General features: G+C 50.9%; 1 protein-coding gene across 3 annotated transcripts; it reads right to left on the reverse strand.

Moving 5' to 3' along the window:
• Window positions 1-215: 215 nt before the first annotated feature.
• On the reverse strand, window positions 216-26268 carry CCDC61 (coiled-coil domain containing 61). Of its 3 annotated transcripts, none has more exons than XM_045440820.1 (14): window positions 26195-26268; window positions 18130-18288; window positions 17797-17879; window positions 13332-13489; window positions 12050-12211; window positions 3381-3591; window positions 3202-3284; window positions 2308-2477; window positions 2110-2185; window positions 1617-1759; window positions 1451-1529; window positions 1222-1273; window positions 653-728; window positions 216-545 (listed from the first exon to the last, which is right to left on the reverse strand). In XM_045440820.1, the coding sequence occupies exons 2-14, from the start codon at window positions 18275-18277 to the stop codon at window positions 448-450; spliced, it is 1539 nt and encodes a 512-aa protein (XP_045296776.1). In that variant the 5' UTR covers window positions 18278-18288; window positions 26195-26268; the 3' UTR covers window positions 216-447. The 3 variants fall into 3 exon arrangements, with proteins under 3 accessions (XP_045296776.1, XP_045296775.1, XP_045296774.1); XM_045440819.1 differs by lacking the exon at window positions 26195-26268 and adding an exon at window positions 22517-23063; XM_045440818.1 differs by lacking the exon at window positions 26195-26268 and adding an exon at window positions 22219-22359.
• Between the last annotated feature and the right edge of the window lie 968 nt (window positions 26269-27236).

Below are 27236 nucleotides of genomic sequence, written 5' to 3' on the forward strand. Positions count from 1 at the left end.
GCTTGCACCCCTTTGGGGATGAGCTGCTCACTACCATCCCTAAGGTCCCCCCTTTTGTTGCTTTAGGGAGCATGGAAGTTTTTCCTGCCCCTGAACCCCCAAGTGCCTCCCAGTCATAGGCGCGCCCAGAAACACACCCAGGTCCCAATGACACCCCTCGCCCAATCCTCATTTCTCCCCGCTCCAGCCCCACGCTTCGGTCACACGCTGAAGGATCCCAAGGACAAATATGTTTATTTACAAAATGCACACCCCCTCCCCCCCCCCCCCCCACAGCCTGCAATGCATGGGAGAGAGGGAGGGGTCAGGGCCTCACACACAGGAGACCCCAGGAGCACCAGCAGGGGAGGAGCCTGAGCCGGGCCGGAAGGACCCGCCAGCCCCGCCCCTCCACACCAAATGCAGCAGTGGGTGGGGGGGTGGAGGGGCAGTACTCCCTGCCCAAGGTCACGACCTTGTGTCCAGACGGTTCATGTATTCCTGCAAGGCCTTCAGGCGGGCGTCTATTTCCGCCATGTCGGCTGCCTGGTGGTCCGAGCTGTACTCTGTGAGCGCAGGTGAGAGGGGTGGGTGTAGGGGCTGTGAGGGCCCAATATGCTGTCCTCAGACTGTGGGGCAGGGGAAGGGGGGACACGTGGAGTCCCAGGCTCACCTTTGATAGGGACCCAGCCCCCCGAATTAGCCGGGCGTCTCTGACGGCGGCCGCGATCCAGAGGGGTGGACTTTTGCTGCAGGAGGAGGCACGAGAGGGGGTTAGGGACCCTCCCTCTAGTCCTGCCCCCCAAATCCACTGGAAGTTCTGAACCCGAGGATCTCAAAAAATAAGGGCTGACCCCCACTGGACACTTACTGGATGTAAAATCACCCCCTGGGAGCTTCACCAGAAAGAACCCTCTGAGGTGAATACGATTCCCATCCCCATTTAATTGATCAAAGACACTGAGGCTGAGGGACGCACAGGTGATAGGAAGGGGGCGGGGTCGGTTTTAAGACCTTTCATTGGAGGCCAGCGCTGGCGCCCTTGGCCACCATCATCTGCCCCCACCCCACGCCCACCCTCCCCTCCGACCCAAGGCTCAAAACATTCACCACCAGAAGCATTTCGGAGCCACCCCTGCCCACCTGACTCCCCCACAATGGAATCACGGAGGAAAGGGACAGGGGCTTCTGGGAGGTTCATGCCGCCCCCGCCCCCTCCAGGGTCTGGGGAAAGACACTCACCGTATTGGACCCACTCCAGGTTGTGGGGCTGGGAGGCTTCCCGCGGCGAACGCTGACAGGAGACGGTAATCAAGGACCGACCCGAGAAGCCTCCGGCACCTCCCACCTCGCTCTCCCAACGTGGTTTCAAGGCTCCAGCCTCCATCACCCAATTTCCCTGCAAAAGCCTCTTTCCAGCCTCCCCAGACACCCGTTTGGAGGCGGTCTCTTCCCCCAGCCCAAGTTTTACCCTCTAGGGAGGGATTCGGAGAAATCCTCAAACTCGCTGCAGGAGCTGGCGGACGAGCAGCGGCTGCGGAGACTGTCCACTAGAGGGAGAAAGAGAGCGTAAGTCTCCGGCGCTCGCCCGGGGCGCCCAGCCCGCCTGCCGGCCCCGCGCTCTGCAGCCCAGTTACCCGAGGAGCTGCGGTGTCGCGAGCGGTTGGCCGCGTCCCCTCGGCCGGTCACGGCGGCGGGCGGCCGAGTCTGGCGCGACCAGGAGACGGACGGCCCGTCGCCGCTTCCTCCGCTGCCCCGTCGGTTCCGCTGCTGCTGCTGCCTGCGGAACCGCAAAGGAGACGCTCACCCGGCCGCGCAACTAGTGCCAGGAAAGGCGTCGCTGCGCCTACGTGGTCGCAGCCGGGGCCAGTGACTCCGTTGAGGTCACGCGGCCTACGTAAGGAAGAGGCACGCGGACACGCAGACCAGGTGATGGTGGGAGACAAGGAAGCAGGGCGGGTGGGGGGAAGGGTCAGGAGCGGAGGTGGAGTTCAGGTGCAAAGCAGGAGCAGGAAGGGGAGAGACGGAGCAGGTGACAGGTGATGGGAGACCGCGATGGATGAGGGCACAGGTCAGCGGGCCAGTAAAGGGCGAGGGATATGGGCAGATAAAGAGGAAATGTGCGCTAACTTCATCTTGATCTCTCTCTGCTTCTTCTCCTTGGCTTTCACAAAGGCCGTGGGGTCGAAACGGGGCACGCGACCACCTAGGATGGGGTGGGAGAGTGTGCAGAGAAGAGGCTGGGGTCACAGGATCACGCCTCCACAGCTCTAGTCCATTCCCCCTCCTCCCACAGGCAGGGCAGGGCAGGGCCTGGCCGGCACAGACCTGTGGGTGAAGGCGAGGGGCGGACCGGGCGGCCTCGACCCCGGCTCCCCCGACCGCTCTCCCGGGAAGAAGAGCGGGCGGCACCGCGACCACGAGATGTGGAGCGCTCCCGCGACGACGAAGCCCGATCCTCCCGCACCCGGGGCGGCACCACCGGCGGAGTCTGTCTCCTGGGAGCGCAGGACCCACTGTCAGTTTCCCGCCGGCCAGCTCCTATCTCAACTCCTATCTCAAGCCTCTTCTCGGCTCACACCATCTCCGAACTTTCTGGTCCATCCCACCATCAACTCCCAGACATTCACGCCCTTGCACACGACCCTCACAGACACCTTACCTTGTCCCATGCTCCCGCCCCCTCTCGGAGCCCCAGAGAGCGCCCCAGAAGAACCCGTCTGTCACTTCCCTGCATCCTAACAAACCCCCTTCACCGGGACCCTTCTTCCTGAGCTCTCCCACCGCTCCCTAGAAATCCTTTCCAAAATTCCGTCACCCACCGCAATAAGTAACAGCAGACATCAACCAGATCCCCACCGGCGGGGCCACAACCTTTCACCGTGTGGCCGCGCCCTTTCGCTCTACGGGATAGCCTCAGGGCCCACCCCTTCCGAATCTCCAGGCCCAGCCTCCTGACACACGCTTCAAGCCCTGCCCATCTCCCCACAGACTCCGCCCACCACGTCTAACTCAGCCCCACGAGGTCCATTAGATTCCTCCCACCGCTCCGTCCCCGCCCACTCTCAGCCTCCCCACTCAAGCCCCGCCCACACGCCCTGGGCCCCGCCCTCCCCCCTCGACTCCACACCTCCTCCCCAGGCTCCGCCCGCCCAGGCCTAAGCACCCCAGCAGCCCTGTCCCAGCTCCAAGACCCCGCCCACCCCAGACCGCGCCCCTCACCCCCTCTTGTACACCGCCAGCTCGCTGTTCACGGTCCTCAGCCGGGCGCGCAGGCTACGCTCCGACGCCTTCACCTCCTCCAGCTGCCGGGGGAGAACAGGGGCGCAAGGGCTCAGACTGAGGCCGAGGTCCACGCCCCAGCGGCCACCCCCGGCCCGCCGGCCGCCCCGCCCCCTCACCTCCTTGGCCAGGCGCCGGCAATCCTGGCCGCGGCGGCCGACCCCGCGGTGTCCGAGGCCCCGCTCTTGCCGAAGCTCCAGCTCCAGGCCGCGGACGAGCCCACGCAGCGCCTCAGCCTCCTGGCGCGCCGCCCTCCCGGCCAGAGCCTCCTCTCGAGATCGGCCCAGCTGGGCCTCCAGCTCGCGCTTCTCCGATGCCAGGCGTGAAACCCTGAGGGAAGAGGGTAGAGGGAGGACGACAGAGTTGGGAGGGAGGGCGTGCACGATCCTATCATCCTCACTTCTCCATGGGTGCGGGCACGAACCATTTCACCTGCTCCAGGAACTGGGAATGCAGCCCCACCACTCCAGCCGCCCCCATGGCCCCGTAGTCTCTCTTCCCACGGGAGGAGGAACATGGCCATCCATCCCGCGGCGAGGACACAGCCCTGTGAGATCTGATTCCAAAATAAGTCATCAATCTGCCCTTCTCTGTACCCTGAAAGCCTAGCCCTGAGTTCCTGGCCTTACATGGTCTCCCACGCCCCCACCCCTGGCTTCCCAGCCATCAAGGCCTCCTATTCACCAGAAGATTCTTTGTAAAATGCAAATCCGATCAGGTCACTACTGTGCTCAAAACCTTCCTTGAGAAAAAGATGTACACACAAGGCTATTCATTGCAGCACTATTTCTTTTTCAAGTTTATTTATTTTTGAGAGAGACAGAGACAGCAGGAGCAGGGGAGGGCCAGAGAGAGACAGGGAGAGAGACAGAGAATCCCAAACGGACTCCTCGCTGTCAGTGCAGAGCTGGGGGTGGGGCTCGAACCCACTGTTGGAACCCAGGAAACCTTGAGCTCATGACCTGAGCCAAAATGGAAAGTCCAACACTTAACTGACTGAGCCACCAGGGGCCCCAGCACTATTTTGTAATGTTTATTTATTTATTTTGACGGGGGGGGGGGGGGCAGAGAGAGAGGTAGAGAGAGAATCCCAAGCAACTTCCGTGCTGTCAGTGTAGAGCCAGAAGGGGAACTCTATCTCACCAACCTTGAGATCATTACCTGAGCAGAAATCAAGAGTCGGAGGCTTAGCCGACAGAGCCACCCAGGCGCCCTGCAGCCCTATTTATAATAGCAAGAGTAGAAATAACCAAAATGTATACCAACAGAAAGTAAGCTGAATTTCTATGATACAGCCACTAAGCTGAGTACCACACAACTAGAAAAAGGAAGGAGAAAGAGCTCTATATCCTGTCGCCAAGTGATGGCCAGGATAGAAGTTTAAAAACAGGGCTGGGGGCGCCTGGGTGGCTCAGTCGGTTAAGCGTCCGACTTCAGCCAGGTCACGATCTGACGGTCCGTGAGTTCGAGCCCCGCGTCAGGCTCTGGGCTGATGGCTCAGAGCCTGGAGCCTGTTTCCGATTCTGTGTCTCCCTCTCTCTCTGCCCCTCCCCCGTTCATACTCTGTCTCTCTCTGTCCCAAAAATAAATAAACGTTGAAAAAAAAAAATTAAAAAAAAAAAAAAAAAAAGAGTCACATGCCCTACTGACTGAGCCAGCCAGGTACCCCCCTACCTTCTTTTTCAGTTCTGACATCGGAACTCTGAAAATATTGTATTTAAATAAATTTTAAGAAATCAACCCCTAAAACTTTTATTTTTTTGAACGTTTATTTATTTTTGCCAGAGAGAGGGAGACAGAGCATCAGCGGGGTAGGGGCAGAGAGAGAGAGGGAGACACAGAATCTGAAGCAGGCTCCAGGCTCATGACCCGTCAGCCCAGAGCCCGACGCGGGGCTCGAACTCACAGACTGCGAGATCGTGACCTGAGCTCAAGTCGGACGCCCAACCGACTGAGCCACCCAGGGGCCCCAACTCCTACAACTTTTAAAAGAAACTCGCTCAGGGGCGCCTGGGTGGCGCAGTCGGTTAAACGTCCGACTTCAGCCAGGTCACGATCTCGCGGTCCGTGAGTTCGAGCCCCGCGTCAGGCTCTGGGCTGATGGCTCAGAGCCTGGAGCCTGTTTCTGATTCTGTGTCTCCCTCTCTTTCTGCCCCTCCCCCGTTCATGCTCTGTCTCTCTCTGTCCTCCAAAAAATAAATAAACGTTGAAAAAAAAATTAAAAAAAAAAAAAAAAAGAAACTCACTCAAATAGATCTAACTGGGTGTAAAAAGTTGGCGGCATATTGGAGAATTATGTCAAGGGGCAAAAACAAAACAAAAATAACGTGGGGTGCCCGGGTGGCTGTCAGTTAAGCGTCCGACTTCGGCTCGGGTCATGATCTCACAGTTCATGGGAGGCTGCTTCGGATTCTCTGTCTCTTTCTCTCTCTGCCCCTCCCCCGCTCGTGCTCTGTCTCTCAATAATAAATAAACGTTAAAAATTAAAAAAAAAAAGATCCTCTCTCTCTCACTCTCTTTCTCTCCTTCTGCCCCTCTCCCCCACTAGTGCTCTTTCTCTCTATAAAATGAAATAAAATGGAGTGAAATGAAATAAAATGAAATGAAATTAATTTAGGACCTTGAGATGGGGAGATTATCTTGGATTACCAGAGTGGGCCCTAAATACAATCACAAGTATCCTTACTGGGGTGCCTGGGAGGCTCAGTCAGTTAAGCATCCTACTTTGGCTCAGGTCATGATCCCGCAGTTTACAGGTTCGAGCCTTGCGTCAGGCTCTGTGCTGACAGCTCAGAGCCCAGAGCCTGCTTTGGATTCTGTGTCTCCCTCTCTCTCTGCCCCTCCCTGGCTCGCACTCTGTCTATCTCTCTCAAAAACAAATTAAAACATTAAATTAAAAAAAAATTATAATAACCATAAGTGTCCTTATAAAAGAAAGGTCGAGGAAGATTAGACACAGAAGAGGAAAAGGCAATCTGACCACAGAGGCAGAGAGTGGAGTGATGTGGAATGATGGCAGGCAGCAGAAGCTGAAAGATGGAAGAAACAGATTCTCTGCTAGAGCCTCTTGCGGGGGAGCATTGCCCAGCGGACACCTGGATCTCAGCCCCAGTGATTTCAGATTTCTGGCCTCCAGAACTGTAAGAGAATAAATTTCTGCTGTTATAAAGCACCAAGTTTGTGGTAATTTGTCACAGCAGCCATAGGAAACCAACATAGCATCAGTTAAGTTTAAATTCATGACTTCAAAAGGATAGTAAAAGCAAAACAAGATTCATTGAACTTCATGGAGGATTTGCAGGAAGCAACTCGTTATTCTGACAAAAGTTAAGTAACGGGGAAAAAACACAAGCTTGAATCATGCCTTTCTCATAGGAAATATATCTCAGGGAAACCAAATAACTGATGAGAGAGAATGTGTTTCTTTATTGAAAACTTTCAGCTAACAAAAGCAAAAAAAATTATAGAATTAGATCATTACCATTAACCAACCCCTGATGAAAAATCTATCTAGCTACTGATCATCAGTAACTACTAAAACTATATATTAGGGGCGCCTGGATGGCTCAGTCAGTAGGGCGTTTGACTTCAGCTTGGGTTGTGATCTTTCTGTCCACGGTTTCGAGCTCGGCATCAGGCTTTGTGCTGACAGCTCAGAGCCCGGAGCCTGCTTCGGATTCTGTGTCTCCCTCTCTCTCTGCTCCTCCCCCATTCATACTCTATCTCTGTCTCTCAAAAAATAAGTAAACGTTAAAAAAAGAAAACATTATGGGGCGCCTGGGTGGCGCAGTCGGTTAAGCGTCTGACTTCAGCCAGGTCACGATCTCGCGGTCCGTGAGTTCGAGCCCCGCGTCGGGCTCTGGGCTGATGGCTCGGAGCCTGGAGCCTGTTTCCGATTCTGTGTCTCCCTCTCTCTCTGCCCCTCCCCCGTTCATGCTCTGTCTCTCTCTGTCCCAAAAATAAATAAAAACGTGGAAAAAAAAAAAAAAAAAAAACATTAAAAAAAATAAACTTAAAAAACTTTTTTTAATCTTAAAAAAAAACTATATATTAACAGTTCTTGTCACTTTGCAAGTTTAAATCAATTAGGGATCTGAAAAACACATAGATGCCTACATTTTTGGCAAAACACTGAATTTATCCTTTACAATCCAGAACAAGGCAAGGATGCCACATATCACTGCTTCTTCTCAACACTGTACTGGTGATCCTCACCAATGCAATAAGGCAAGAAAAAGAAATGAAAGATAAGGATTAAGAAAGAATTAACAAAACAGTCATTTGCAGATGAAATGATTATAAACGTTAAACATCAAAGGAAATCTACAAATTATTAGAAATAATAAGAAAGCTGGTGGAAGTTACTAGACACAAAATCAACATCTACAGTTAGGGAGGCCTAGGAGGCTCAGTCTCAGTTGCGCTGATGGTGCAGAGCCTGCTTAGGATTCTCTCTCTCTCTCTCTCTCTCTGCTCCTCCCGTGCATGTTCTGTCTCTCTCTCAAAATAAATAAAAATAAACTTTAAACATTTTTTTGAAAAATACAATTATATAAACATCTATATCGTTTATATTTAAATAAATCATTTAAAAAAATCACCCAAAGACAGGAAAAGAATCTAACAAAAGTATGATAGAATAACATCATTCAGACATTAAATAAGACCTAAATAAATACCAAGGTATATTGTTTATATATTGGAGTACTCACTATTTTTTTAAGTAGGTTCTATGCCCAGTGTGAAACCAAATGCGAGACTTGAACTCACGACTCTGAGATCAAGACCTGAGCTGAGATCAAGAGTCAGAAGCTCAACCAAGTGAGACACCCAGGCATCCTGTGGAATACTCACTATTTATACAGATTTCAGCTTTCCTTAAATTGTTCTATAGATTCAATGCAATACCAATAAAAATTCTAACAAGTTATGGGGCACCTGGCTGGCTCAGTCACTGGAGCATCCAACTCTTGGTCTCAGGGTTGTGAGCTTGAGAGCCATGTTGGGTGTAGAGATTAGTTTATAAAAAAATAAAATCTCAAGCCTATTATTCTAAAAAAAAATCCAACAAGTTTTATGTTTTTGTATTGAAAAACCTATTGATTCTGAAATTTATAAAGAAATGCAAATTTCCAAAAATAACCAAAAAGTTCTTAAAATGGAAAAACACAAGTCAGAAGACTTGCTCTACCCAGTATGTCTAATTAGAAAGCTACAATACCTCTAACCTACATATATTATACACACACACACATACACACACATTATTTGTGATAAAGGTGACAACGACGACACAGTAGGGAAAGGATACTCTTTTCAATAAATGTCATTGGACTGATTGACTGGCCATGTGAAAAAAATATGAAAGAGCCTCTACCTCCCCCAAAATCAATTTCAGGTGGATCGTAGACATAAATGTGAAAAGCAAAAGACAAAAAATTATAGAAGACGATATAGGACAAGATCTTCATGATACTGGGAGAGAAGGATTCTAAGGCAAGACATAACAATTACTAACTTCAGAGAAAAAAACGTATAAATTAGCCTACATCACAATTAAGAACATCTATTTATCAAAAGACACTATTAAGAGAGTGAAAAGGCCAGCTATAGAGGGCAAGGAGGTGTCTGAAATACATAACATCAACAAAGGGCTCGTCTCCAGACTATATAAAGAGCTCCTGGAAATCAGTAAGAAATAGATACAAAAGGAAAATAGATACGACAGGTGAACAGGCAACTGCAAAAGAGGAAATCCAAATGGCTACTTAAACATATGAAAAACTGCTCAACCTCTTGGTAATTAAGTGAATGCAAATGAAAACTACCAAGAGGTACCGACTGGGCTGATGGGAACTTCATAAGAAGGACTCAGATCTCAACCTCAGAACTCATCAGCCCCAACGCCCCCTGACAGTAGGCAAGTACATGGCACCCCCAAGGAAGGTGTCTTGCCAGAGACCTAAATCTGATTAGCCTCTAGGTTTAACAGTGACTTCACAGGAAATACAGGGGACAGAGGAATACACTGACCATGGAGATAAAACGAAGTATTTACAGAGGAAATTTGATGTCTGGGATTCACTTCTCGGGGAGGGGGGAGGGTGTAGATCAAACAAGAAGGGCAAAATGTAGAACACCGTTGAATCTGGGGCACAAATACTTGTCCATCATACTTCTGTCTACTGTGTGTGCTTGGAATTTTTCCTAATAAAAAACTTCTTAAAATCTGTAGCTCCCCCACCTTCTCCCAGGAGCTCCCCATTTGGCCCCATCCAGCTGATGCCCCCCTCCTCTCCTCTCCTCCCACCTTCCTCTCCCGTGCTGCGTCAGCCAAGCTTCTCTTTACAGATCCAAGTCCCTCCTCCTGCAACACTTTCTCTCATCCTGTAAATGTCACATCCGCTGTCCCCAGCCAGGCTAGGTCATGTCCCTCTGTTCTCTGCTCTCATGCTCTCTGTACATTTCCTTCCTATAGCACCAGTCATTGTAGAGTTGGCATTTATCAGTGTGATTATCTGTCTTCTGTCTGGATCCTTACTCCAGCTGTCTGGTCACCGTGAGGGAACCTGAATTCTGTGGTCGGGCTGTGTCCAACTCTACTCCACTTATTACGAGCTGGGTGACCTTGGGCAGTAGCACCTCACATCTCTGGGAAGTGGAACAATAACAACAATACCTACGTATAAAGTTGTATAACAATCTACAGAGTGCTTAGACCATATCTGGCACTGAGTAAGGGCTCTAGAAACATTAACTCAGGCCGGGCAGTGTGCCTGGCACACAGTATGAACTGGATAAACACTGGATGGATAGATGGATGGATGGATGGATGGATGGATAGATGGATGAATGAATCTTGGAGTCTTCCCAAACTCCCTCACTACAGTTAGGAAGAGGAAGTTGGGAAGAGGAAGAAGCCACCAACCAGCTGTAGGATCTCAAGCCATCCTCTCTAGTTCTGGTTGGTTCTGAGCGACAGAGGGCGCCACGCTGTGGCCAGTCCGGGAAATGCATACATCCACACACACCAGAGAGGCCAGAGGGTAGATCCTGAGGATGAAGTCAGGGAAACACTTATCCTGCTTCCCAGCAATGTACAGCCAGGCTCTTCCAGGAAGACCCACAGGGCTCTCCAGCCCCAGGGGCCCCCACCTCCTCCCTGTCAGCCCTGAACACTTAGCCCTGGCCTAGCGGCCTAGCAGCCACCAACATAACACAACAGCTACAGAAACAAAGGGGGCTTGGTGCTGGCTGGACGGATTCAAAATCTAGCCTGGCTATATATTATCTACTGTGTGACCTGGGGCAAGTTCTCTAACCTCTCTGGGCCTCAGTTGCCTCCTCTGTAAAATGGGGGCGAGAGCAATGTCTACCTTGCAAGGATTAAAAAACTTAAGTCACGAAGGGGCACCTGGGTGGCTCAGTCGGTTGAGCGTCCGACTCTTGATTTCGGCTCAGGTCATGATTTCACGGTTCATGGGATCAAGCCCTGAGTTGGGCTCAGCACTGATAACGTGGAGCCTGTTTGGGATCCATTTTCCCTCTCACTCAGTCCTCCACTGGCACGCTCTCTCTCTCAAAATAAACAAACATTTAGGGGCGCCTGGGTGGCGCAGTCGGTTAAGCGTCCGACTTCAGCCAGGTCACGATCTCGCGGTCCGTGAGTTCGAGCCCCGCGTCGGGCTCTGGGCTGATGGCTCGGAGCCTGGAGCCTGTTTCCGATTCTGTGTCTCCCTCTCTCTCTGCCCCTCCCCCGTTCATGCTCTGTCTCTCTCTGTCCCAAAAATAAATAAACGTTGAAAAAAAAAATTAAAAAAAAAAAACCATTTAAAAATAAATACAAATTTAAAATTGAAATGAAAAAAATTAAAAAAAAATAAAGAATAATAAAAATAATTAAAAATTAAGTAACAAAGCACTGAGCAGAATCCTTGGCACACAGTCAAATGCTCTATAAATGTCAGCTACGGTTATAATTATCATTGTTCTTACACAAATTTTATTTGCCCTTCCCAATGGGTGGGACTTCCTCCAGGTGGCAATGGCGTCCTGGATTCAGCACGCCACAGGGCACAGCATGCAGCAGGCACTCGGTAAATATGCCAAAAAGCCTTTGCTCTCTTCACTTTACTCTGCCAGCCCCCGTGTTTTCACCACATCCAACCAAACACAAAGCCTTTGCACATGCTGTTCCCTCTGCCTAGAACACTCTTCCCCACTCGCTTCACCTGACTCACCCCAAGACCCCAGCAGGTTCCTATTCAGCCTCCTAGAGCACAGACTCCCTTTTCTGCCTCATCCCATTTCTGCTAGCAATGCTATTCCCAGGTGGTTATGTGATCGACGTCCATCTGCCCCCTGGGCTGGCCACAGCGTGAAGGGCAGGGAGGAGGCCAGCACAAAAGAGGCGCTGAATATAGCCCCACCTCCACCGTCTCTGCACATGCTGTTCCCTTTGCCTGGAACACCTCTCCCTTACCAGGCAGGCTCCAGTCTCCCCTCTGGGCTTCCCAAACTCCATCCACTGGGTATCTTCACTGTCTACAGACAGAGCTATCTCCCCTACTGGACCTGGAGTCCCAGGAGGGCGGGGCCAGGACTGGCTGAATCATTGCTGTGTCCCCAGCACCACCCAGCACAAGGCAGGCACAGAAGAGGGGCTCGGAATAAATGTGTGGTGAACAAGGGACCACCACCCTTCCAATAGTGCTGAGCATAGGGCCAGGCAGTGACTGATGGGATGCCTCCTCCCCCCAGCCCAACCGCATTCGCCTCCCGGACTCACTGTTCCCTCAGGTGCCAGATCTCAGTCTCCCGGGTGTCCCGAGCATCCTGGCCGTCCAGCCCTCGAAGGCGGCCCAGCTCCTCCTTCAGTGAGCGGATGATGCCCTGCAGGACCACAGGGTCCGGCTTGCCCTGGTACGGGAGGGGCAGCGGGTAGTGAATCCTGAGGAAGATTAGAACCGTGGCATCTCAGAGGCCAAGAATCCACCCAAGGGTAACCTGAGAACCTTCGAGTAGGAAAATACACAATTCCGAAAACCTCACGTTCCTAGAGGCTTAAGTTCTAAATGCAACTTCCAGCCCCCTCCCTGCGCCCAGACCCCTTGCACCAGCTGGCCATCCCTGAGACTCCCTTCTAGAGCAATTTTGGAACCCCTGGCATTGATGGGCCGGGTGCAGTCCGAATTAACTGGCTCATCATACGCTGCTCGTGGAGTGAAAACTGGTATCACGTTACTTACCACGAAGCAGTCCTAATTCGATTCCATAGGGGTAGATTCTAAATGGCCTGATCTGCGTCACCGCTTAGCAGAGGAAAGGTAGGGCACCTTGATTAACTGCCGTCCCATCAGACGCTATGCTCATAGGACTGACAACTTCCCATTAGAAAATCCGGGAGCTATTACCAAATGGGGCAGATGCTATCCCCTGGCTACCCAACAGCCATTGCCAGCTCCCTCCTCCCTTGCTGCCTCCCACTGTACAGGCTAAAGAGCCAGGCATTGATTTTAGCAGCATCCCCTGCACATGACCACTTGTGGCCAAATATTAGGGAAAGGCCACAAGACCATTTCTGGCCAGATCTTATAGGAAATCTATTGGGCATCTTTTAGGACACTTCTATTTTCCTGATTAAAAACAGTAGATGCAATTAGCAAGTACAGCCCAGTTCTCTTCCTCTTGCTTTGATACAGAACCCACGCCTGGAGGGCCAGCAGCCATTTTGTGACCTTGAGGAGGTAAGGATGAGGTCCAAAAGCCAACACTTTAAGGATGACAAAAAAGGAATAAAACAGAAGGAGCCCGAGTCCCTAAGGAAACTTCTAGGTAGTAGCCACTTACCTAGACATTTTGTTGGGTGATAAACTATTGTTTGTCTAAAGCACCTGGAATAGTTATTCTACTACTTAAGAGCCAAACACAATACCAAATGATACAAACCCCAACAGTGAAGATTCCAAAGGCAACACCCCCACCCCGCCCTCAGGGTTTTCTGAGTTCTAACTACACCTTCTCCTACCCACCCACCAGCCTGAGCCCGGAGCCAAGTCCTTTATCCCCACCTGTCAAACTCCACAGAGTAGATGAGGATCAGGTAGCGCTTGGAGTTGAGCTGGGCTGATCTTGAGGCCAAAGGGCCTGGGCGGCCCCCCATCTTGCGATTCCGCAGGGACTCCAGGTCTGTGTAGGTCAGCAGGTCAAGGGTGACCGACTCACTGCTCTGTTGGAAGAGGACAGCAGGTCAAGGGTGACCGACTCACTGCTCTGTTGGAAGAGGACGGGACGAATGGCCAGGCCCGGAGCACACAAGCCACAAAGCCAGGCCACGCCCCATCCATTCGTTGGGCTAGTGGGGCCTTTCCGACACTGGGACAGATGACCAGGATGGCCCTGCCCCAGGGACACCAGAGGGAGAAACTGGCAAGAACCTAAATGCTCAACCATGGGGGACAGCTTAGTGCTGTGGCTCTCCAAGTGTTGTCCAAAGGCCCCTGGGGGGTCCCCGAGACCCTTTCAGGGAATCCACGAGGTCAAGACAATTTTCCTAAGAATACTGTCATGGGTCCTTGCCAAAGGCATCAAATGCAAATGTACGAGGAGTCACTGTGTTTTCTGTTGCTCGGCAATCTCAGTGGGGGGCCAGGAAGAAGGAAGAAACAAACAAACAAACAAACAAACAAATGTAACACCAGAAATCAAAAACAAGAGTGGTCTTTTTTTTTTTTTTTTTTTTTTTAATAGGCTTCACGCCCAACGCGGGGCTTGAACTCACGACCCTGACTGAGATCAGGACCTGAGCGGAGATCAAGAGCCAGGCACTTGACGGACTGAGCCACCCAGGCACCCCAAACCTAGGAACGGTCTTGACGAATCAGTACAGATTAATTTTATCGAATCTCCATCCTTGAGTACACAGCTCTGTGACAAAACGGGAAATACACATTGTGTCGCGTACCAAAGTACGACAGACAGTTGTCCCAGGAAGAACACTTGTGTAATGGAGCTGGGGGCTAAATTAGCCACTTTTGCGAGGCACGCCATGTTTACTTGAAAGAACGACTGACAGACAAAACTACAGTTATTCAGACTTGGCTGTTTGGCAGGCATTTTCTCCCAAAATGAACGAAGTCAGCCCGTCACTTCAAGAAACATAACTGGCGGTATTTGTTGCCAATGAGAAAATTCAAACTTCAAAGCAAAAATTGGCATTTTTGGAAAACTTGGATCGGCCCACTGTGCGCTGGGTAAGCTTCTTGATGTTCAAAGACTTTCCTTGGGGAGTATCGGTGAGGATATTAACAAATGTGACTTCCTGATACCGGATAATGAAATGTGTCAACACTCGGAAGGTCTACATAACGCAGCGAACCGTATTTTCCAAATGACCGGTGCATGATATTATAAAATGGGCAAAAGATCCAAGCAAAGTTCAAGGTACATCAATAGAGTTTAATGTAATGCAAAACAAAAAGCTCATTGATATGCCCTCGGACTCCACACTGCGACAAACCTTTGAGAAATGACCACCTGTGCCGATTTAATACGTTAGCAAAGAAGGATGTGCACCATTATCTGATCAAAGCAATTAAAGGACTCCCTTTTCCAACTGCGTATCTAGGTGAGGGAGGTTTTTCTGCATATACTTCAACCAAAACATATCACAGCAAGGGTGCCTGGGTGGCTCAGTGGGTTAAGCATCTGACTTCGGCTCAGGTGATGATCTCACGCTGGTGAGTTCCAGCTCCTCACAGGGCTTTCTGCTGTCACTGCAGAGTCTGCGTTTCAGAGCCTCTGTTCCCCTCTCTCTCTGCCCCTCCCCCACTTGCACTTTCTCAAAAATAAACATTAAAAAAAAAACCACATCGCAACAGACTGAATGCAGAAGCACATATAAGAATCTAGCAGTTTTCAGGGCGCCTGGGAGGCTCAGTTGGTTAAGCATCTGACTCTTGAGTTCCGCTCAGGTTATGATCTCATGGTCTGGGAGTCTGAGCCTCTCATCAGGTTCTGTGCTGACAGTGTGGAGCCTGCTTGGGATTTTGTCTCCCTCTCTCTCTGCCCTTCCCCTGCTTGCATGTGTGCACTCTCTCTCTCTCTCTCTCAAAATAAATAAAAATTTAAAAACTAAAAAAAAAAAAAAATCTAGCAGTTTTCTATTAAGCAAGACATTAAACAGATTTACAAAAATGTAAAACCATGCTGTGTTTCCTACTAAGTTATTTTGTCTTAGAAAATGTATTTTTTCATTAAAATGTTATTTAATTTAACACATAACAGGCGTATTATGGCTATTTTAAGTGAACTCATAAATATCTTGAAGTTATTCTCAGTTTTAATTTATAAAACAACTTAATTTACAATATGGCAAACAAATATTGATAGAAAAAGCCTGCATAAACAAAAGGTCTTTGATGGACTCAATAATTTTTAAGACCACAAAGGGGCCATGATACAAAAAACTGGGTTACATAAATCATGCTGAATGAGCGTAATAGAATACTAAGCAACCACTAACAAGGATGACAAACTCACAAGTTGATGACAATAATAAAAATAGACAATATCTATAAAGCACTTATTATGAGCCAGACGCCATTCTAAGGTTTATACACAGAACTTCTTTAATCTTCACAACGCTGTGAAACAGGGACTACTTTATCCCACATTACAGATAGGAAAACTAAGGCATGAAGGGGAAGTAACTGGCCCAGGGCTTCTAGCTAGTAAGCGGCAGTGATGAGTCTGACTTCAGAATTCATGCTCTTGACCATTGTGCTATACTGCCTACACATGCACATGAAGTGTTAGCAGTCTGGAGTAGGGGAGATAAGGGGGATTATAAGGGACTGTCAGTTTCAGGGCACCTAGGTGGCTCCGTCAGTTAAGCAGCTGACTTCAGCTCAGGTCATGATTATGCGGTTCATGAATTCAAGCCCTGTGTGGGCCTCCATGCTGACAGCTCAGAGCCTGGAGCCCGCTTCGAATTCTGTGTCTCCCTCTCTCTCTGCCCATCCCCTGTTCGTGCTAGGTCTCTTTCTCTATCAAAAATAAATAAACATTAAATAAAAAAAAATAAGAGGGGTGCCTGGGTGGCTCAGTCAGTTGAGCGTCCAACTTCGGCTCAGGTCATGATTGTTCGGTTCATGGGTTCAAGCCCCACGTCAGGGTCTGTGCTGACAGCTCAGAGCCTGGAGTCTGCTTCAGTTTCTGTGTCTCCCTCTCTCTCTGCCCCTACCCCACTCATGCCCTGTCTCTGTCTCTCTCTCTCTCAAAAATAACTAAAACATTTAAAAAAACAATAAGAAAGAAAGACGGTCAGTTTCTAAGTCACACACTTTAATATGTGAGTGCAAATATCTATAATCAGAGAAATAATGTAGGTCATAGTTTTAAAATGCCTAAATAGCACCCTTGCCACTCCAACGTCCAACCTGCTCCCCTGCCCCCAACTGTCAATACTTCTAACTACTTGACGTTACACATTTTTTCAATTTCTGTTTCTCCCACTAGAATGTCCATTTCATAAAGGACAGAAATTTTATCTCTTGTGTTTAGTGCTGTATCCCAATGTCTATCACAGTGCCTGGCACACTATAAATGCTCAGTAAATTACGTGAATGAGTAGCTATACTCACTGATGTGACTAAGCTTTTATGAAATATCGTTTAATCTTATACATTTTTTACTTTTTAAGTTTATTTATTTATTTTGAGAGAGACAGAGACAGCATGAGTGGGGGAGGGGCAGAGAGCGAGAGCGAGAGAAACAGAGAATCTCAAGCAGGCTCCACGCTGTCAGCGCAGAGCCCAACGTGGGGCTTGAACTCACAAAACTACAGGATCGTGACCTGAGCCAAAACCAAGAGTCGGAGGCTTAACCGCCTGATGTGGTTTAATCTTTTCAAAGCAGGTTACAGAGGGGTGCCTGGGTGGCTCAGTCGGTTAAGCGTCTGACTTCAGCTTGGGTCATGATCTGGCAGTTCATGGGTTCGAGCCCCGCATCAGGCTCTGTGCTGACAGCCCATAGCCTGGAGCCTGCTTTGGATTCTGTGCCTCCCTCTCTCTCTGCCCCTCTCCCACTCGCCCCTGTCTCTCTCCCTCAAAAATAAACATTAAAAAAAAAAAAAACGACTTTAAAAGCAGGTTACAGAATACTTTGGGAAATATATCAACTATATGAAATTATACATCTGCACATACACATACACACACACACACACACACACACACACACACTTTCACAAGTAAACAGAGAAGTGGTGAAACGGCTGGAGTGATTTTCACCAAAATATTAACAGGAATGAGTGTTAGTAGAGTGATTCTTCCTTTCTTCTTGACATTCCTCTGTGACAGGAATTTTCCACACTAGAGTAACCATCACTAGAATCAGAATAAACCACTTACATTTGGGAAAGAAGAAAAAGACAGGCCTGTCCCTTTAAGGAAAGAGACGGTAGAGGGCCTTGCATCCATCAAATGGGCATCCACCTCCCCAGGGATCCACCCCTAGCTCCCAACCTGCCCCTACCTGGGTGAGAGCCGACTCCAGCATGTTACAGAAGATGTTGAACTGTTTGAAGTTCCCGGTCTTGTGCGTCAGATCTTCGATGACTGGGTAGAGAGAAAAGTCCTTCCTGAAGTCTGACCACCTGCCCAGCCCAAGAGCAATGCATCCAAGCTTTCCAACTTGCCCCCACTCCAGGGCCTCTGGCCTGAGGGACGAGCCCTCCACCCCCACCCACCTTAGGGAGTCAGGTCAGGTAGAAGACGCAGACGGGCGGGTTCCTGGTTGACCTCATCTTCCGGGAGAAGGTGATCCCAGGGAAGGACAGGTGAAACCACCCCAGGCAGGCACACTCACAGCTGGCATCGAACTCGCCCCGCCACTGGTCAGCCGTCATCCGGTCCTCCACCTCCAGCTCCAGCACCTGCCCAGACACCACCACCCGCACGGCATGCTCCACACCCCGGAAGACATAGTCCACCTGCAGGCCGGCTGGCTGGTCCATGGCCAGTGTCGCTGGAGAAAGGATGAAACAGAGACCCAGAGGGGCTGAGGGGCCGGGCTCCAAGGCTGGAAGGCCAAGAATTCATATCCTGGCTTCACCATTCACCAGCTTTGACTCCTTAGGAAAGAGATTGCCTCTCTGTGCCTCAATGTCCTCATCCAGAAAACGGGTATAATAATGGAATCTACCTCAGAGTGTTGTCATGATCACTGAATTGCAAAATCCACATAAAAACACTTAGAACTGTGTCCGTGCCCCACGTGTGCTGGCTGACAGGATATATGATTTCCAACAAGAGAATCGTGATTAATACACTGATATTAATTTATTAATCCTTACGCTCATTATCTATTAATCAGTCACTCATTCAAACATTTTGGAGAAAAATCAAGCTACAAAGGGAGACAGAGAGTACTGAGGTCAGGCAGAGCAGATTTAAAATTTTTATTTTATTATTTTTTTTTTAGAGAGAGAGAGAGCGCACGCGAGCAGGAGAAAGGGACAGGGGGGGAGTGAGGGGAGGAGAGAGGGAGGGAGAGAGAGAGACTCTTAAGCAGGCTCCATACTCAGAGCAGAGCCTGAATCAGGGCTCAATCGCATGACCCTTGGATCATGACCTGAGTCAAAATCAAGAGTCAGAGGCTCAAGCAACTGAGCCACCCAGGCACCTCCAGGCAGGGTAGATTTTTTTTTTTTTTTTTTTAGTTTTTAAAGTCTATTTATTTATTTTTTGAGAGAGACAGAGAGAGACAGCGCAAATGGGGGAGGGGCAGAGAGAGGAGAGAGGATCCCAAGCAGGCTCTGCGCTGCCACAGAGACCGACGAGGGGTTCAAACTCTGAAACCACTAGATCATGACCTGAGCCGAAACCACGAGTCAGACTTTTTTTTTTTTAATTTTTTTTTTTTAACGTTTATTTATTTTTGAGACAGAGAGAGACAGAGCATGAACGAGGGAGGGTCAGAGAGAGGGAGACACAGAATCTGAAACAGGCTCCAGGCTCTGAGCTGTCAGCACAGAGCCCGACGCGGGGCTCGAACTCACGGACCACGAGATCATGACCTGAGCCGAAGTCGGCCGCTTAACCGACTGAGCCACCCAGGCGCCCCGAGGCAGACTTTAAATAGGGCGTCAGGAGGCGATCCATAGAGCATGCAACGGGTGATCTCAGGGTTGTGAGTTCAAGCCCTATGTTGGGTGTAGAGTTCACTTAAAATCTAAAAAAAAAAAAAAAAAAATTAAAGAAAAAACAGGGGGTCGGGGCAGTCCTCTCTGAGGAGGTAACATATGGGCAGAGAACTGAAGGAAGTCAGGGAGCAAGTCGTATGGCTGTCCAGGGAAAGGGGTCCAAGTCGAGAGAACAGCCAGTGCCATATATTATACACAATGAAATTAATAATTGATTTTATTAATTAGTCTGCTGCACACATAAGTACCTTCTCTTAGCCAATAGGGCTACTACTCGCTGTTAGTTCTATGGAGGGGAGGACAGGGTCAGATCTGTGCGTTGGGCGTGGATTTTAGGGAGAGCCCCAGGTTGCTTGAGCTCGTATCTAGCTTCAGGTATGTGCACAGACATGGGCAAGTTACTTAATCTCTCTTGGACCCAGATTCCTTCTCTTTAAAGCACATGCTCTCCTGGGTGCTGGGGATACCATGAGAAACCAGATTTCGCCCCTACCCTCAAGAGGGCGGCAGCAGTCAGAGGTATAAAAATGTCTCTCTCTCTCTCTCTCTCTCTCTCTCACACACACACACACACACACACACACACACACACAAAGTTGGGGGGTAGGGCTCCTGGGCGGCTCAGTCGGTTAAGTGCAGACTTCCGCCTAGGTCACGATCTCATGGTTTGTGAGTTCGAGCCTGGCACCGGGCTCAGTGCTGACAGCTCAGAGCCTGGAGCCTGTTTCAGCTTCTGTGTCTCCCTCTCTCTCTCTGTCCCTCCCCCACTTGTGGTCTGTCTGTCTGTCTCTCTCTCTCTCAAAAATCAAATAAACATTTTTTAAAATGTCCAAAAAAAAAAGTTGACTAGTGGGAAAAAAAGGAGATGCTGGGGGTAGGGGTTGCTCTTGTAGCTAAGGTAGCCAGGGAAGGGCTCTCTGAGCAGATGCCTGGAGAGGGGTAAGGAGAGGCCAGGGGAGGGCTCCACGGTGGGATGTTCCTGGTTTATTCTAAGAACAGCAAGGTAAGCGTGAGGGACGGAGAGAGGCGTAAGTGATGAGATGAGAGAAATACCGGCCCAGATGATGTTCATGCAGGCCTCTGTAAGCCCATAGGAGGATAACAGGGCTCATGTCCTCGGATTGGTGTAAGGATTAAACGACTTAATCCCAATAAAATCCTTGGACAAATCAAGCAATGCCTGACACAGAGCAAGCACTCAATACACACCGGCATTATTATTATTATTATTATTATTATTATTATTATTAGTTGTGTTGTGTCTTGAAAGGCAGTACAGAAACAAGGCAAGTCCATTTTCTCCTCAGTGTACAGATGGGGAACCGGAGGCTCTGCAGAAACCCACAGCTGCCCCAGGGACAGAGCTACCCAGGACTGCCCCCCAACCTAGATCACGGGATCACAGGGACCCCTCCAATGCCTGGTCTCCTTCTCTCGCCCGCAACCTTTGCTCCGCGTCATACTCTCCCCCAAAAAGTCTTCCTAAAGGCTGATATTGGAAAATATAACATTTGTGAGGCCAGAAAATGATGAGCCCTGAAACTCTAGGCCAGACGTCTTTAACCTTTTTAGGAGTCTTTGTGCCTTTGATAGCCTAATGAGATCTCTGACCTCCCCCCAGGCAAATGAATAACCAACCCTTGGCGAGTAATTTCAAGGGCTCCCAGAATACCACCCTGAGGCCCATCCACAGATCCCCTTTCTCAAAGGCCCAAGGACAAACGCCAAAGCCCCAGACATCCTGGCAGGCACCTCTGACTCTAGACCCAAGTTCATAAATTTATTTGGGGGGGGGGGGGGTTCTCGAGTTTGGAACTGGCTGATGAAATCGAGACACCTCTTCCCCCTGAAAATCCATACTCTCACAATTGGGCACTTTCACATTCTCTGGAGGTTCAGAGGTGGGGTTAATAATCCCTGGCCTATGGGCAAACAAACAGCTACACATTTCAAGGTAATCCTGCCCCCCCCCCCCCCCCCCCCAGTCCTCCGCGCTAGTGCCAGGCAGCGCTGGCCCCGCCCCCCGGCCCCGCCCCTCCGACTCCGCGAACCAATCAGTAGTCGCGCCATTCCGGTTACCAAGGCGTTGGAGGTACCGGCAGAACCCCGCAGGAGCCTTAACAGCTTCACCGCCCCACTCACCACCCGACTCGCTGTACCAAACTCCAGGGAGGAGACAGAGGAGTAAAGGGGCCCGTCCCCATCCCATCTCCACCACCAACCCAGCCCTGCTCTCCTCCCCCACTCCCCCACAGAAGCTCCCCCATTCTCTTCCCGAGAATAGCAGCCCTTCCCTAAACCACGGAGCCTTTCCTCATCCAACTGCCGTGAAGTCATTAGCCTCCGGCTCAGTCCCCAGATATTAAGCCCCTGAATATTCTCCCCGAATTCCACTGTCCCCTTACACACACCTGCCCCCCGCACCTCCACAAACTTCGCCCGCTCCCCTCTTCTCGGCCTGATGGGAGCACCCCTGCCACCTCCACATTCCTTTCCAGACCCCAACTCCCCATCTGGGGATTCTGAGCCTGGAGATTCCGGACTCCCTTCCCCTCCCCGCTGCAGAACCTCCCTCCCTCCATTTTCCAGCCTCACCCCTCCTACCATATTCCGGAAACCAGCCCTCTTCATTCCCTTCCCCATGTCCCTTACTGCCATACGGCTCTCCAAGATGGGGGGCGGGATGGGCCACATTCCCCCTGTCCGTACACCAGCCCCCAAGTTCTCCTGGGGTCCCCCCCCCCATATTTTACCTGAATTTTGCTCCCTCCTGTTATTCCGCCTGGATTCTGCCTGCATATTTGCCCAAGGTTCTACTCCACACTGAGTATCTACCCCATTTTCAGCCTGTCTTACTTTCCCCCATATTTCACCTGGGTTCTGATCCCTCCCAAATTCTATGTAACCCCCCTCTCTCCCCCCCCACATTTTCCATCTCCCTTCCCTGCAGAGCCTTCCCTGAACACCCTGCCTACGCCCCCCCCCCCAATTCTGGGATTCTCCAGACCCCGAGCCCCTCCCTCCTTCCCACCCCCCACCTTGTCCTTCTACCTGCATCCTTCATCCTTGCTCTGTGACCAGTGGCCCATCCTGGTTGCTGGTTTCATTCCAGTCCCAAGACTCTTCCTGGCTCCTCTTCTCCGCCTCAGCTTCCCGACCCTGCATTCGAGGCCCCGCCCCCGCCAACCCGTGACGTCAGCCCTTCAACCTTGCGCGCTCCGCGTGGACACCCCAGCACCCACTCGGGCCCACACAGCTGACCCCACTTCTCGGGCCTCATGACATCATGGCTTCAGCACACACGCACATGCGCACAAGCCCCCTCAACTTTCCGACCCTAGCCCTCTCCCTCTCGTCTTTCACTGAGATGACTCCCCTCTCGGCTCCCAGGGTCACACCACGGTCCCTGGCTCCTCCCCCTCCCAACAGCGCTCCCCGGATATTCCAGATTTCACAGCCCTCGCCCTACGGTGGGGGTGGGAGCCGAGCCAAGAAAAATCCACATCACCATCTCCCACACAAGACAGGGGTAACTCACCAGCTCTGGCAGCCCCCACCCCGGGTGGTTATTTCCACCCTCTCCGCAGCGCCCTCCTGCACCCACCACCACACGTTCCAGCCTGGCCATGACCTAGCCGGCCTCTCCTACGCAGTGTACCCCCCCCCCCCCCACCTCACATACTATACACACCGGCCTGGCCCCGCCCCCATTCTAAGCTCACCTCACCGCCCAGTGGGTGAATTTGAGCTGGCTAGAACTCCCCTCCCTTCGCCCTGCGCTCCCGCAGAATATAGACCAGAGCCCTCCACACTGTCCCCCTGGAACACATAAACACGAAAGCCTTCTGGGACTCCCCAGGATCCACACCTCCATAGCGCACACCGCAGCCCATCACCACCCGGTGGGGTATCCAAATCCCCCCCCCCCCCACTATCCCTCAAAGGCTTTTTGCCTTAGATAAGGACGATGCACACCGATCAACCAGTGACTCATCCTTTAATTCTGCTCTCTGGCAGCTGCTGTAACCATCCCCCATTTTACGGAGGACGAAACTGAGGCTTGCCCAGAATCCTGCAGCGTGGGAAAGGCACACTAGACCCCCTACACATTACCCAGCTACCCTTCCCGGACCACCTTCTGCTTCCTCCCATAACTCCCTGCTCCTTTCCCTCCCAGCACCAATCCTTCTGGGTGGTCTCGTATCTTAAGCATGACACACAGGGACTCCTGGCCTCCCCTCCCATCCCACCACCTGCCCACAGTGTGACCCAGGGCAAGGCACTTGGCCTTTCTGGGCCTTTTCCCATCAGTCAAGTGGGGATAATAAGAGCTCCCATCTCACACAGGGTGACTGCGGGGATTAAATTCATACATGGAAGGAGGTTCGAACAGTGCCTGGCTTTCGGTCAGCTGTTTACCATCTGTGCAACTAGCTGATGATTAGTTGACAGACTAGAAACCCAAGATTTTGATCATTCCTGGGTCTTCAGCACCGTGGGCCTGGCACAGATCAGGGGCTACTTTATGCAAGATGCCAGGAAAACGGGGTTGTAGGTACTGGAGATACAGCCGAGGTCTTGTCCTCTCAGCTCACCCCTTGTCGCCAGGTCCCAGCTCCAATGTCCACTCCTGCAGGAAGCCCTCCCTGACCCCCAGGCTAGGTGAGGAGCTGTCTCAACCACCAGGCTCCCCAGCACTGCCCAGCAGAGGGCCAGCCACAGAGGGGAGGTTTAACGAGGAGACAGCTCCTGTCCAAGCTCTGAACTGGTTTCTCCGAGGGCTGCAGGTGGTTGATGACAATGCAGGATCTTGGGCATGGCCCCAAACCGGCAGAAGCAGAACTTCTAGGGGGAAGGGGGTGGGCCCAAGAATCTGCATTTCCCACAAGCTCCCCCAGCACTGAGATCTGAGACCTTACACCCCTGGACGCCACAGTCTTCCCAGTTTATTACCCCATCTTGACCCCACCCCCCCACCCAAGACTCTCTCAATACCACAGGGAGCCCCCCCCCCCCAAGAAATGGTGGAGATGATGGCAGAGTATAAGTAACGCTTTTTAAAGCATCTGTGGGCACTTCTAGGTGCCGAGTTCTATACTCTTATGAGGCAAACACTCTATCACTCTAGTGGGGGGGGCGGGAGTCTAAGAAGCCAGTGGATATAAACAAACACAAATATATGTTGGGTAGGAGTCAGTGTTACGAAGGAAAACAAAACCTGACATCTGAACAGAGACCGGAAGGAGGTGAGGGAGAAGCCACGTAGACATCTGGAGAGTAGGCGATCCTGACAGGGGAGAGCAAGGACACTCCCCGGGTGGGAAATTTGGTATGTCTGAGGAACAATGAGGAGGCCAGGGTGGCTGAAGCCGTGTGAACAAGGGAGAATGGCAGGAGTTGAGGGCAAAGCGGAGGGGGAGCTGGATCCGGTGGGGGCACTACAAGCTTGGCAAGGACTTCTACTGCGTGAGGTGAGAGCTATGGGGGTGTCTTGACCAGGGAACACCATGATCTGACTTGTGTTTTAACAGGAACCTCCAACGGGTGGGGGGGCGGGCAGGTCAAGGGCAGAGGCAAGGAGCCCAGCAAGGAGGCCACTGCAACAGACCAGGCAAGAGCAGGTGATGGCCCGGATCAAAGCAGTAGCAAGGGAGGTGGTGAGATATGGATTCTGGAAGTGCTTTGAAGATAGGCCCATGAGATGTGCCAACTGACAGATGGCATGTGGGCACTGGAAAAGGGAGAGTCAAGGACAATTCCAAGGTTTTTGTCCTGAGTACCCGAAAGGATGGAACTGACATCAGCTGGGTTTGAAGATTGAAAGGGGGAAATACAAGCTTGACTGGGGACAAGTTTTTAAAGCATGTATGTCAGTTGGACCTCCAAGTAGAGAAGAGTCGGCCGTTGGACAAATGAGTCTGGAGTTCAGGGGAGAGATCCAGACTGCAGACAGGCATTTGGAGACATCATTATGTAAAGAGCATGTGAAGCCAAGAGACTGGGTGAGGCCACTAGGTGGGAGATATAGACAAGTAAGAGATGAGGTCACCCTAACGATGATAAAACTGAGGCACAGAAGGTTAAACAATTGGCCCAAAGACACCGTGACGTTCAGTGGCAGGGCCAGTGGCAAAGCCAGCATTTAAACTCAGGCAGCCCCAACTCCAGACCCCACACTCTTAACCACTGGTAGGGTTGTTAAGAACTTTCAGAGTTAATTCCTTCAACACCTGGCACATAGTAAGCCCTCAACAAACGCTACGTGTATCGATCACATGCCTTCACACCTCCTTAACACACACCTTCATCCCCGGAGTCCTCACTCATTTCCTCCCTCGATATAGTTCCTCACCTGCCCTCCACCCGAATCAAAGCTTGTAACTCATCGCAAAGACCTCCGCTCCTCCACACTGCGCTGTAATAACCCCTTGCCTTAAAACCTCCCATTAAATCGCAAGGCTATATCACAAGGGCATTTCTGTATTTTACCACCTGCTGTCGCCTGCTTTACACACTTTTCCCATTAAAGACCCTCCTGAGAAATACAAAACATCTCCCCCACTCATATGCTGCCCTCTGCCTTACACTCATCAGAGCGCCCATCCGTGTTAAAGGTCACCCCCTCTCGACTCTTACACTGCCCGCCGCAGCCCACCTTCCCCCAGAGCATCCCCTCCCCCCAGGATCGCCACCCCGGCCCGCGCACCCGCTACTCCCGCCGCCTCTCACCTTCTCCACAGACACCCCTCCTCGCGAGGGGTTCAACTGCCGAAGCTCCAGCCCCGCCCCAAGATCCGGCCTTCTCGCTTCTGATTGGCCCTGGTTTACTCCCAGCCGAGTTCTCATTAGTCAAAACAGACGCCCGTCACGCCGTGTCCCTCCTCAGAGAAGAGCCCACCCACCAAAGCTTGCAATTGGCCAACTCGGATGAGAGGTTCCTAAATGGGCCGGGTCGTCGGTCTTCTCTCCAATCTTTACTGGCTAATTACTACTGCCAGTCATACAAGGAGGGGTGTTCCTCGGAGGGGAGGAAATCCTGGAAGTAGCCCCTTGACTCCGCCCATCGCCCCCTGCAGCGGAATAGGACGCTCCCACGCGGCGGGGCGGACCAGAGGAGAGCCGGGAACGCATGCGCACAGGCGGGTCTTGGCCGCCGCGGGTCCGGAAGCTGCGGAGAAGTTCTTAGCTGGAAGGCGGGTTTGAGATTCATCGTTGCTCAGTGTGTTCCAAGTCTGCATTAAACACTTACAGGCCCTTATTTAAACTTAACAACCCTGCAGTGTAGGGGCTGCTATGATCCCCATTTTGTTATTAAGGAAACAGTCGCAGAGAGGTACAGCCGCTGCCCGGGGATCGCACAGCTTGAGAACGTATTCCTATTTTGAGCCAGTGAGTCATCAACAGGGCCCATAGAGCTTATAGAATGTGGTGGAGGTGTAGGGGAGGGGAGCATTCCTTAAGAAAAGAAATACAAAGTTACTAACACAAAATTGGGTATGAACATGAAAATGTAGACTATGAGATAATAACAAGTTACACATTTAAAAGCGCTCACAAACACCACAAACGTTGCACAATCCCCAAAGATAACGTAATGTTTTTATTAATTCACTGCCTGACACACCTCTGTGGTTTGTCGCCTACTTTTTTGGCTGCATGTACTTATTTCATAATATCCTGATCTACAGAGAGAAGAGAACAGTAAATTATCTTTTCCTCTAGTGTGCTGGATGAAACTTTTTCTTAGTCATTATAGCTTAGAAAAAGTTGC

Source organism: Leopardus geoffroyi, chromosome E2, assembly GCF_018350155.1.
Source record: "Leopardus geoffroyi isolate Oge1 chromosome E2, O.geoffroyi_Oge1_pat1.0, whole genome shotgun sequence".
Classification (NCBI taxonomy): domain Eukaryota; kingdom Metazoa; phylum Chordata; class Mammalia; order Carnivora; family Felidae; genus Leopardus; species Leopardus geoffroyi.

What these genes read in the sequence shown, in the direction of transcription:
- CCDC61 (XM_045440818.1), bottom strand. Translation starts at nt 22,264, where the DNA reads ATGCAGGCAGAATCCAGGCGGAATAACAGGAGGGAGCAAAATTCAG. An exon ending in TACTCTGTGGAGTTTGACAG is followed by an intron (nt 12,212 to 13,331) that starts GTGGGGATAAAG and finishes AATCTTCCTCAG; the next exon opens with GATTCACTACCCGCTGCCCC. An exon ending in GCGACACCGCAGCTCCTCGG is followed by an intron (nt 1,530 to 1,616) that starts GTAACTGGGCTG and finishes TTCTCCCTCTAG; the next exon opens with TGGACAGTCTCCGCAGCCGC.